The sequence below is a fragment of the Polistes fuscatus genome, unplaced genomic scaffold, assembly GCF_010416935.1.
Source record: "Polistes fuscatus isolate 324 unplaced genomic scaffold, CU_Pfus_HIC Scaffold3, whole genome shotgun sequence".
NCBI classification, from domain to species: domain Eukaryota; kingdom Metazoa; phylum Arthropoda; class Insecta; order Hymenoptera; family Vespidae; genus Polistes; species Polistes fuscatus.
In genome coordinates, this window is record NW_025113107.1 from 13,151,980 (window position 1) to 13,164,137 (window position 12,158).

At 34.4% G+C, this 12,158-nt stretch overlaps 1 protein-coding gene across 1 annotated transcript in view; it reads right to left on the reverse strand.

Annotated features, from left to right (window-relative positions):
- Positions 1-1,096: 1,096 nt before the first annotated feature.
- The window catches only part of LOC122520121 (solute carrier organic anion transporter family member 4A1), a 28,230-nt gene continuing 17,168 nt past the window's right edge, over positions 1,097-12,158 (reverse strand). The window contains exons 4-12 of the mRNA XM_043640112.1: positions 11,738-11,876; positions 11,464-11,644; positions 11,258-11,360; positions 5,364-5,485; positions 4,816-5,082; positions 4,247-4,448; positions 3,333-3,480; positions 2,634-3,016; positions 1,097-2,300 (exon numbers count right to left, since the gene is read on the reverse strand). Of these exons, the coding sequence (XP_043496047.1) occupies positions 2,087-2,300; positions 2,634-3,016; positions 3,333-3,480; positions 4,247-4,448; positions 4,816-5,082; positions 5,364-5,485; positions 11,258-11,360; positions 11,464-11,644; positions 11,738-11,876 (1,759 nt within the window). The 3' untranslated portion in view covers positions 1,097-2,086. The remainder of the gene's footprint in view (positions 2,301-2,633; positions 3,017-3,332; positions 3,481-4,246; positions 4,449-4,815; positions 5,083-5,363; positions 5,486-11,257; positions 11,361-11,463; positions 11,645-11,737; positions 11,877-12,158) is intronic.

Here is a 12,158-nt window from a genome sequence, read left to right on the forward strand (position 1 = left end):
CAAAGAACATCAGGAACACACACTATTACATATGTGCAAAATTTAAAATAAATCAGAAATGAGTCTATCTGACCATCTCCTGGTTAGTTAGGGTAGTGTCTGTTCGTTATTTAATCGGGAATAATGTTAAAAGGTATGGTGTATAATAACACAGCTTACAATCTCTTTATTCGTAACACATATAACGCTATCGTATCGTGTACAACTTCGATTGTTCGCTATAACAAAAATAATTTCAATTATAAATTGATAATAAAATTGTACGATACTTAATAGAATCGAAGATAGATACAACGAACGTATCGCGCTATTTTCTATATATATATATATTTATATATATATACATATACATGTTTAATAGGTAAGATAAATACCTATATATAATATGAGTTACTACTCACGAGTGTTTTTTTTCATCGAATTGACGATATGATAAGATTTTTCTTTTCTTTTTTTTTAGTCGTAACATCTCTTGACGCTTTAATCATAATTTGTAGAATCGAATGTCTTTCTTTCTTTTTATTTTTCGCTTTTTTTTTTTTGTTAACAAGAGAGAGAGAGAGCAACGATCATTTTATTTATTAAAACGGGTGTGTTATTAACGGTTCGGCAAAGACAATGATTTGTCGACAGGAAGAATCTGTCGGATAAAAAACGTAGAAAAATGTGAAATACCTTACTTTACGATAACATTTCATTGCTCGCACATCGATGTGATTTTTTTGCTTTTTTTTTTATTTTTTTATCGTGTCCCCTTTTTCATTAATACAAATAACAGCTGTGGAACTTTTTTTTATATTTACGAAATACGTCGCGTAACTTTTATATTAATATATTTAATATAAAAAGTTTTAACGCATCTCTCTTTACGTAATAATATATAGTACATCGTCGGATTACAAATTCGTTATTACAATGGGTAAAAATACGACATTCAGTTTTGTCGACACCATTTAAAGGGGGATTAAACGCTATACGATTTCTATTGTTTTTTTTTTCAAACACTGTACTTTGACTAATTACTTAATTAAGCGTAAATATCACTTTGCACTTCGCAATGAGTAGTACAAACATCCGTAATATATATATATATATATTTTTTTTTTTTTTAATCGTAACATTTAATACGTATTATTTGTCAATACAGATTGGTACTATGGTAGGAAAATCGAGAGATCGATATCGATTAACGAATATTAGAAATATTACAAGTGCACTTGTGCGATGTATTCTGCAATTTGTTTATTCTCCCAATCCAAAAAAACAAGTACTTATTTTTTACTTATTTTTATTTCTCTTTGTTTTATTTTTTTTTCTTTTTTTAAATTTCCACTCAATAAGATTTCACATTAGTTCCGGTGCTTTTACTATATATAATATGTATATATATATCGTAAAACGGTTTAATGTTCCGGCAGTGAACGAGCTTTTGCAGACAGCGTATACCGCACCGTCGAATTCGTAATTTATAATATTTACGAATGAAATCGACGAAATATAAAGAAAACAAAACATCGTTTAATCGTACGATGTTGCGCGAATTATAATAAAATTGGTCATCGATATAAGGAAACACGGGAAAATAGATTCCCATTACGTTGTTTCGATCATCGACGTTGCAATCGTGTCAAATTGAGAACAAATGTATACCATCGTTAGGATATGTTTCGTGATTTTTGTTTGTAAGTTATTTGTACACTGATGATATATTGTACACTGTACAAGTTATATCGTACATTAATTACGAACACAACGACGAATACCGTCGAATAATCACGATCGATTACGATACTTTGTTGCAAAATTTAAATGATTCCAGTAAGAGTGATAATTTCACAACGAGTTAGAAGGAAATTAATAATTCGTACGAAATGATATCTATCGAATTAACGTTCAACCTTAACGTTTTCGTAGAAAATGTTTTATCACATTTTTGTTTTTTTTTTTTTTTTTTCTTTCAGTTTCACGCAGATCCTCGACGCAAAAGTTCTTCGATAATTTTTCTCATTTCCCCTCGCGTGCGATTTATCTTGATTTAATGAATTTTTGTCTTCTATCATAAATATCCAAAATAATGAATGGTGATCTACGCGTCCATCATAGGAGTGATCGTAGCTGGTGTAAGTTGATGATCGTTCGTGGTATCGTTCGGCATTAATGATATGTTAACACCAGCAGTATTTTCCTGTCGAGAATTTGGACCAATCGTTTTGCTCACCGGAGGAATGTAACTCCACCATGCAAGGAAAAAAAATAGTAGGGATGCAGCTTTTCCAATGAAAGCCAATGCTAGCATGTAACTGTAAACAGATGGGAGGAATAATAGATTAGTAAAAGGATTGATCGTTCGAGTTTCTGTTATCTATTTTCTATCTCAGGTGTATTGGGAATTGGTTCTGTCAAAAGGTCAAACGTTGAACTTTTCCTACATTTTTACGACGACGACGACGCCAACGATGCATGCAAAGTGGTGTAACACGTTCGGTTTTTACGTTCTTTCCTCGAGAGAGTTATAAAACTAGTAAGTACTTCAACGAAATCAAATGGAAAAATATATATTTACCGAATGACATTTCTAGACCTATTTCGGGATTAAATAAAGTTTTACCGAATATGTTGGACAAAAACTTTACCTGCTCATGTAATAATTATCGTAGACGAGACACGCTCCTCTTCCGTCGCAATTCTCTTGCCATAGTATGCAAGTTTCATCGATTAGTGCACCGAATACCATTGGTGCAGGTATCGTGCCTAAAATTCTAACCTTTATCCATTGTATTCCAAGTGCGAATGATCTCTGATCGTCGCGTACGACTCTTAGGGTAGACGACAAAGCTGGCATCGTACAAAGAAACGTAACGAACATGTTGCAAAACGCGAGTACGACGAATAACCAAAGATAAGAACACGTGCTAGTACACGTAGTGTTGATAGCTTCGTAAGTGATGTTCTCGTTGTTGACAAAAGTCGTCCAATTTTTGCCAGTGGATTGTATGCAGCTACAGTCTGCGTACACCTGTGTAATCCGTAATAAATACCTTTTTATTTTTTTCAATTCGACGTCAAAAGTTGAAATAATATTAGGATGAGCCCAAAAGTTCGTGCGTTGTATTGTATTAAAACTTTATCTTGAAAATGCATAATGGATTGATTTTTTTTTTGTAAAATTTACTTTGGGAATATTAATACCACAAAAAATAAAATGAAAACCTCACGACCTTTTTTTGGTTCATCATAATATTTTGTTGTTCTTTTCTTTAACGCGATTCGATCTCGGATCATATTATATTATCAAAATTAAAAATATAATATAATATTAATTTGTATATTACTTTGACGTCGTTCATCAATATTTCTTGATAACATCCAGCGTGGCAGGGCGAATAATAAGTAACACCGTCGATACCGCAAATAGGATTAAATTCCGATCTGGAACATCCGCAGGCACTGTTGCAAGTATCTTCCAGGGATAACGATTTTCTGAAATGTAGGTGATACATAGTATTTATAATTTTAAAAAAAGAAAATTATTAAAAATAGAGAAAGAAAAAAAAAGAACGTGTTATTTCGAAGATATGTAACGCGACCCGAATTAAGTAAAGAGGGGGGGGTTCCTCCTCATCATCCTGGGAATGATTTTACTACAAGTATCTCTTGCGAACGATTAATGAAAACACCTCCCTTATCTCTCTCTCTCTCTCTCTCTATCTTTCGTACGTCGTAGTAAATCTTAATCGAATTTTTGACGTTGATCCAATAATCGGTGTATTTTATTTAAAAGGTCGCGTCGTCGCGATTTTCTCTTGAAATGGGACGGAAGGTAAGAGGAGGAGGAGGAGGGGGGAGGGATCTCCTCCGAAATCGATTTTATAACGACGACCCTCTCTCTCTCTCTCTCTGTGTGCGCGCCATTCCGGAAAATTTGATGCGACGTTTTACTTTTAGCATAGCGGATAAATAAAATTACGTTGATGTTCGAATGGGGGTGGGTCAGGGGGTTGGGGCGGGACGAGGGATGACAGACAGAAAAATTTTCACGGTCTAAAAACGACTGGACCTACTCGAGTGAAATATATACATCTAAAAGCATTACATTTTTCAATATCAGGAGTGAAAAATTTTCCAATAAAAAAAATAACGCGTGGTTATAAATAATTAATAAAAGTTAGGTAAACTCCGATCGATTAGAATTATTATATTCTTATAAGTTCTTAAAAGTTTCAAATAATTTCAAAAGGATACTTACTTCGTGATTGCATGATAGGGTACGGTGAGTCCGGCAAAATTCAAATTAGGGCAACTCAGTGCGAAACAAAGGGTGAAGACTATACAAGCTGCCGTTGAGAATAAACAAAATTTTAATATACCGGAACAAGACAAATTTAAACGTTTTATCAAATAACCACCGAGGAACGTGCCACCACCGCCAGCGGGTACCGTCACCAATCCTGAAACAAAGGACGAGAAGGAGTGTCGTTTAAATGGAGTAAAAACGTCGGATCGTCCCTTCTTCTCTCATCATTCTCTTCTTTCCCTCTCTCTCTCTTTTTCTTTTTGGTTTTGACAACCGGGGTGGTGATCAAGGTAGAAGGGGGAGAGAAAAAAAAACATGAGAGTTATAATAGCGTTTTGATCGGTCGTCTCGATATAAAAATTGCTGTGCTTTTGCAGTTGACGCGTTTTGGCCGAAAGGACTACGGGGATCGTGCTGCAAATGTTGCGCTTTCTACTTTTTTTTTATAGGGGGGTTGGGGTGTGGGTAGGGAGGGAAGGGAGAAAGGGAAAAAGGTAACTGCAAAGAAAAAATGTATTCACCCATCAATAACGCGGCTGAACTGGCGCTGACGCTAAATTGATTTTCGATCAGTTTAGGTAGGAAAGCAGCGAAACCTGCTATAAGCAAGCCCTCGCTAGCACCGGCCAAGTTCAGCATGAAGAACGCAGGATTGGTTAGCAATTCCGTCATGGCTCGCGGTAATTCGCGGATTTTCGAAAAGGCCTCACCCCCGGGTTCCCTTGCCGAGGATTTGTTAGGTTTGGCGTGTGCCTCTGATACCCTTTCTTTGGCCAATTCTTCCGAACCTGTAAAAAAGAAAAATCTCAAATCGAAAATGTGTCGCGTACGTGTTATGGATTACTTTTTTTACTGTTTAATTTTTTTTTTTTTTTTTTTTCTTTTTCTTCTCACGAGGATCACTCTTTTGCCGATTCGCGTCATTGATGATAAATTACGAGTTAGATAAGATCGAATTATTTCGTAATCGAGAGATAGAGATAGAGTTGAAAAAAGAAAAACACATATATACAGATCGGTTAAAAGTGATCCTTGTTGTAAATGTTTGGTGGAAAATTTGTCGTCGTACCAGGTAAAGCTGCAGGAAACGCCAGAAGCGGTATCGCGATAACAAAGCAAATAACTGCAGCTGCCAGAAAACCTATCCACCATGCTCCTACCCAAACGTTGCTATCCGGAGTTAATCCGATTCTGCAATCATATGATTTTTGTCTTTTTTTCGGAGTTAATCCGATTCTGCAATCATATGATTTTTGTTCTTTTTTTCCTTTGCTGCAGGAAACGCCAGAAGCGGTATCGCGAGAACAAAGCAAATAACTGCAGCTGCCAGAGAAACCTATCCACCATGCTCCTACCCAAACGTTTGCTATCCGGAGTTAATCCGATTCTGCAATCATATGATTTTTGTTCTTTTTTTTCCTTTGCTGCGGTGTGTTTCTGTTCGCGTCTGTGTCTGGTGGTGTTCGTATGTGTCTGTGTGCGTATGTGTCTGTGTCTGTGTCTGGCTGTGTACTGAGTGTTTTTGTTTCTCTTTTTGTACATTTTTTCCTTTCCACAAAATCCTTCGAGAGAGAGAGAGAGATTTTCGATACCAGTCGAATTTCTTTATAGGTTCTCTCGATAATTTAGCCTCGATAAGAGATCCTAGCAATGTTCTGTAACCGTAATTACTGTCATTCTTTATATACCCTTTTTTTTCTTTTTTTTTTCTTTCCGTTACTTACTTCTCTTTTCCCGTTTTCTTTTGCCGTTCAACGTATTATTTTTTCCCCCGTACATCACGATTAAGAAGGGACTATTGCGTTGAAATTCTAATACACGAGAGACAGTGGAATACGAAAGGAGAGAAAAGACAGGAAAACTAGGAGAGTATCCAAGGGTAAGTCCTGCAAGAATGCTCGAAGGCTCGAATACGTTGATGTTACTGTTGGCCCAGTAATAGTAGGAAAGGGATACCACCCACCACCCACACTCCCATCTGTTAAAGTTCCCGTGAAACTTTTCATTTGACCTGCGAAATTAAACGTGGCAACGTACACTTAACGATGGCCACGAGAAAAAGGGTATTATGCTCCTTTTGTACCAAGAATTTCTTCATTTCCATCATCATACCCTTTTACCAACCTCCCCCTCAACCCTTCCAAGTACCTTCCGCACCTTAGTTCCTTGGCCACCGTTTTCAAGAAATATCAAAGTATGTATTTCGTTGTTGTTTTTCTTTGCAGTTTACGTTTTCGTAAATATGTTTTTGTTTTCTTTCTTTTTCTTTATCTTGTTCTCATTTTGTTAAATAAAATCGGAAACACGGGAGCGTGAAAAATGACCGAATGATCAATTTCACGTCGAATTACTTGCGTATAACTTTCCGGTAATTTTAGTTGGAAACTTTTCAACGTAAGCTACTTAAAGATCCAAGATTTTTACGATACATATATACATATATATATCGTGCCAGAAATATCTTAATCGGTGAACGTATTAGAATTTTTCTTCTTTTTTTTTGTATTTTTTTTTCTTTTTTCAAACAAGAATTTAGAATCTTTTATTTTCTCTAAAACCATGCAAGCAAGTTGATCGATCATTTCTTAACTAATTCTGTTTGCGTAATAATCATATCTTTAGACAGTTTTCCAAGGTTATGACGTCACCTTTCCTCTAATAATATTATAATAATAATAATAATAATAATAATGCAATCGGACAATTCAGTCGAACGTTGATCCTTTGCACCATCTGTATTCGCGCATTTAATACGAGTTTCTTTCATTTAACTCCGCCATACTACAGAGTTTTATTTCCTATCACCAGCCGTGCGTTTAATTATGCAGCCTGCGAAATTTACGTTCGGCAAGCAACAGCTTGTTCTGTCCTGCATTCTCGTGCAATTTTTCTCATTTTAAATTGTACGCTTCGATTGATACAATATATATATATATATTAAACTAATTTATTCCGATCGTATAACGTAATAAAAATAATTGAGATTGTATGTTGATTTACCAAACGTATTATTTTCAAATTGGTCCTATTATGTTCGAGTATTTTCAACAACGAAAATATGTAAAGTCCGATTATTCCGAATACTTTCAGTTCAAAATCGAACATTTCATACTTAATGAACTAATATATGATATATAAATCTGTTCGTTATTTAACAAATAATGAAATATCCATTCAATCCGTGAAAAAATACTCCCACGAGTATGTCTATTCATTTGTGTCAGAAAAATGTCCTTCAGTCACCAGTGATATTCTCAAATTTCACCACCGAATATCGGTTCCATATCGGCTAAATTATACGAATTTTTTCAGAAGTTTAATTAACTTACGTATTAGAGAAAAATTATTTAATCTAGATATCATTTTTCTTTTAATATTAATTTATTAATTTTTCTAATCATTTATATCGTATCGATCTGATTAAATGGATCAAAATTATCAAATTAATCATCAATTCGCGCGTATTATACATCATTTTACGATAAATAAAATAATTAATTCGTTTCCGTATATAAAAATACAAAATCTAGAATTTTCGAGAAGAAAATTAATGTTGCCTGATGATTCGCGAAGTTAAATATCAACAAAGAGAAAAACAACTAAAACCCGTCTAGTAACTTCGGTAAAAAACTTTTTCAAATTCGTTCCTAGGTAGAGTTTCGTGTTTTCCCTAGAACTATATAGATATATAGGTATGTATATATACGATTTCACAAACGTAAAACTACGAAATAATCTGTCGAGAACTATGGCCCCTAAGCATTTTCATTTCGACCCTCGTTCAGACTACTTTTTTGTTCTTTTTTTTTTTTTTTTTCATCCTAGAGTCTTTTTCATCTTTCCCAATTCTCTTGGCCACTCTATATCATCGCGGTACTTTCCTTTTCTTTTTTTTTTTCTATTCTTATTTTGTCTTTTCTCACCCGTCAGTACCCCCTCCCTTCCTCCTCCTCCACCCCCCAGTTAGTATCCATCCATTTTATCATCTTTACCATAATAATTTCTTGCTTGAAAAGTTTTCCAACGTAGACAACGGTGAAACTCTCGGACTGGAACTTCAGAACTTATTAGAACCAACGAGATTTACGATGGATCCTTTACACATACCAATTTCATTCCAACTATGGTATTATAATTTATATCGTGAAAAAAATTTGACTATTTAATATTTAAAAGAAAAAAGAAAAGAAAAAGGTACGAGAGAGACGGATAGAATTTTTGTGTTCTTATTTTGTAATCAATAACATTCCTTTTTTATATACTTCCTCGTTTTGATCTTGTAGAAAAGATTATCTTGATTGCATGCACGCATTTTATATATTACGCGGATGTTATTATATTTTCTTTTCTTTTTTTCTTTTTATATCGATATATTTTATTGTCGCAAAATTAGTATTACAAAAATTTTCGTATCTTATCTGATCTAATCGAAAAGATCATCAACGGTATTAGGAAATAAATGTTGAAATATTATTAACGCGCGATTACAAACGTTAATCTAAAGTTATTTTACATTGAAATTTCAACGAGAAAGAATAAATTTGGTGATACGTTATCGATAAAATATGCTGCGTTTATGTTTTGTTTGTTTGTTTCGTTTTTCCTCAATAATTTTTCCTTCCTATTATTGTCAAAATGACAATTTGTTCAAAATTTTGTCGCAACAATAATCTTTTTTAACGACGAGTACTTAATTTTCTATTTTTCTTTTTTCTTATAAAATTAAAATTTGTTCTTCTAATTTAGAATTAATAATCAAACGAAAATCCGATCCTATACGGATACTCGTGATTGTTACAATTCAAATCAAAATTATTGTATTGTATACGAATTTATAAGTAAGAAAAAGAAAGAAGAAGAAGAAGGAAAAGAAAAAGAAAGAGAGAGAAAGTTGAAATTGTAGGTACACACACATGGAAATACGAGTATACAAATATATATATACCAAACTTCACGTTTTATAAACGATATTTATAATACATGTCGGAAATCCTTTGAAGCAAGGAATAAAACGATTCACGGCACGTGGCTTCTGTAAACGTTCGTCTTTCAATGATTCGTTGCTAGAATGTATTTCAAAGAAAACCAACACCACCACCACCACCACCACCAATTGTCGTCGTCCCTTCCACTCGCGCGGTTACCGTTCTTTAATAAATATTTTGAAAAAATAATTTCATTCGTCTAGGTTCACGATTTTCATTCGTTTATATTTTGTGAATAGTACTTCGCGTGATTTAATATTCCAAAGTGGTATAAATAAAAAAATTACGAAAGGTTCTAACAAAGCCAAGAACAGTTATAGTTCTTTCGTACTTAAGTATTCGACATTTTTTACGATATCATTAGAAAGAATAACAAGAACTCGTGAGAAACTGTTCAAATTCTCGTAACGTTAGATTTCATTATCTACTACGGTTGATAATTTCTACGATTATTCGTTCGAAATTTTTACTTAATACGAAGAGTTAAAGACAAAAAAATAAAAAAAAAAAAAAAAAAGGGGCCACGTTGTCGGCAAACGAGTGACCATTAATTCAATTCTCACGAAACATCGTGTTAGAGTGACTCAACGATAACGTCGAGAGAAACGGCGGGAAGTAGAAAGAAAAAAAGAAGAGAGAGAGAAAAAAAAATAGGGAGGAGTTAGAGGGTGGTAGTTAGAGGGTGGTAGTCGGGGGTGAGAGAAGAGACGATTCGAAGGGGTTTCGATGAAGGGCTAAACGAGGAGGAGTACGGGGTAGCCGAATAGACAAATGGAACTTGATTGTGCCCTAAGTGTCGGGGGGGATGAACTGACAGTTTTGAAGGGTAACATCGCCGTCATCGTCAAACATTGGCTCACCGCTTGACATTTTCCCCATGGGGATATATATCCATGGGATTACATGCACTATTAATCTCGGCCCATTATACGCTCTAATGGTCCTAAGGGATATTTATAACGGTGCGATTCTCACGTCACGGTCGTGTCTTTGCATTTTTAGAACGTTATCTGACGCAACGTTAAAGATTCCACAACCAACGCAACAGCAGTCACCGTCCAATCGCGTCCCAAGGAATTTTCATTCGTGTGTTCTTATTAAAAAAAATAACATTTAATTTTGTTGTCGTTGCTGTTCTCGTTTGCATTGAATATTTCATCTAAACGATTAATAATTAATAATAACTATAATAATATTGTAATCATTTAGTAAGATCTTTTCTCTTCATTCGTAATCATGAAACAGGTGTGTATGCGTGTGTGTGTATGTGTAATTCTTCCCTCTCCCCAAAATAACCGAATTAATGTGCCCAAAATATTCGTCGTATTTGCGTACCACCACAATTCCGGTGGTGGTGGTAGTGGTGGTGGTGTTAATGGTTTTGTTGTTACTACATTCGTTCGTCGAAATATTCGTCACCGTTGCACGTGTATCTTCCGTCTCGCTTTATCCCATTCGCGTTTAAAAGTTGATATGCAAGAGTTGACGGGAAACGCTCACGTATGGGGGGGGGTGCATTCTGGTGCGCGAGAACGGATAGATCGAAACGAACTGCCGATAAATCCTCGAGAGAATTTAATAAAGTTGCCCTGTCGTCCGACTAAACATACCTCCTAGCAGCTTTGGAACTGCTAAAGAACGCGGAAAACGTTTATCGTGGCAACTGGAGGTGACAAATATCGATGGAACACCTATCTCGGTTACACCTATCTGTTTTTCTCTTTCTCTCTAATTCTATCTCTTTTTATTTACTTTTTTCTCTTTCTTTCTCTCAGATATTGCAAACTATTGTTAGCTAGATATTAGATGGACTATTTCTAACGAGAAATTATTTAATACTCTAACATTAAACAAATAAATTTCAAATAAATTTTCAAATAAATTTCATTATATCGTAATGTAGTTATTAATATAATTATACTACTATAACATATATATATATATGTTATATGATAAAAATACATACAAGCGTACTTACGTTGTAGGATCGATGATGATAAAATCAGTATAAAGTTTTAAAAGTTCACCACCAACCACGTATCCCAAAGCCGGTCCTATCACCGCCATTGTGTAATAGATACCTGTACAAAATATTTGTATTTAAATTAAAATGACGTTCACAGATCGGATCAGATCGATCACGATTAACAATACCTTGTTAAATATTTTCATCCATTATCTCACCTAAATATACAGAAGACATTTTTTTCGATACATTCTCGTCCAAATAAGTTACACCAAGTGTATAAAATGGTGCTGCACCGGCACCGTGTAATAATTGTGCAACCAAAAATATGATTAAGTACATTCCGCTATAAGGTTCCTGCTGATCGTCAACATGTCCGTTGATGTCACTGCACGATACCTGAAAATTTCATACACAAAATTCTAACGTCGTTAACGTGATCCTACTGACACGTGAGAACGAGAAAAAGAAAAACAGAGAAACCTAACTTACTGAACGAGTTGATACGTTATTCGCTTTTTGACATATGTTCTCCGATTGTTGACCACCTCTGTAGGGGCCAATCAGATAATGAGGAGATGCAAATAATAAACTTCCTAAACCTAAGACTAGAACCCCGACACCGATGTACCTAAGAACGAACAAGATTTTCAATATACAATTTATTCACATTTTCTATAATATAATCCACGAATCGAATTCGTTGAACTAATTCAATCTTTAAACGTTGCTTGCGATAAAAAATAAAAAAACAATATAATAATATAAAAATATAATATATATAATAAATATAATAATGTAAAACAAAGTATGACGGAATAAATATAAAGGTGATTCTTAATTGTCAAGTATAGGTAAGGTGGGAGGGGGGAGGGAAATTAATACTTATGACAATCGTTATGGTTGAATGATA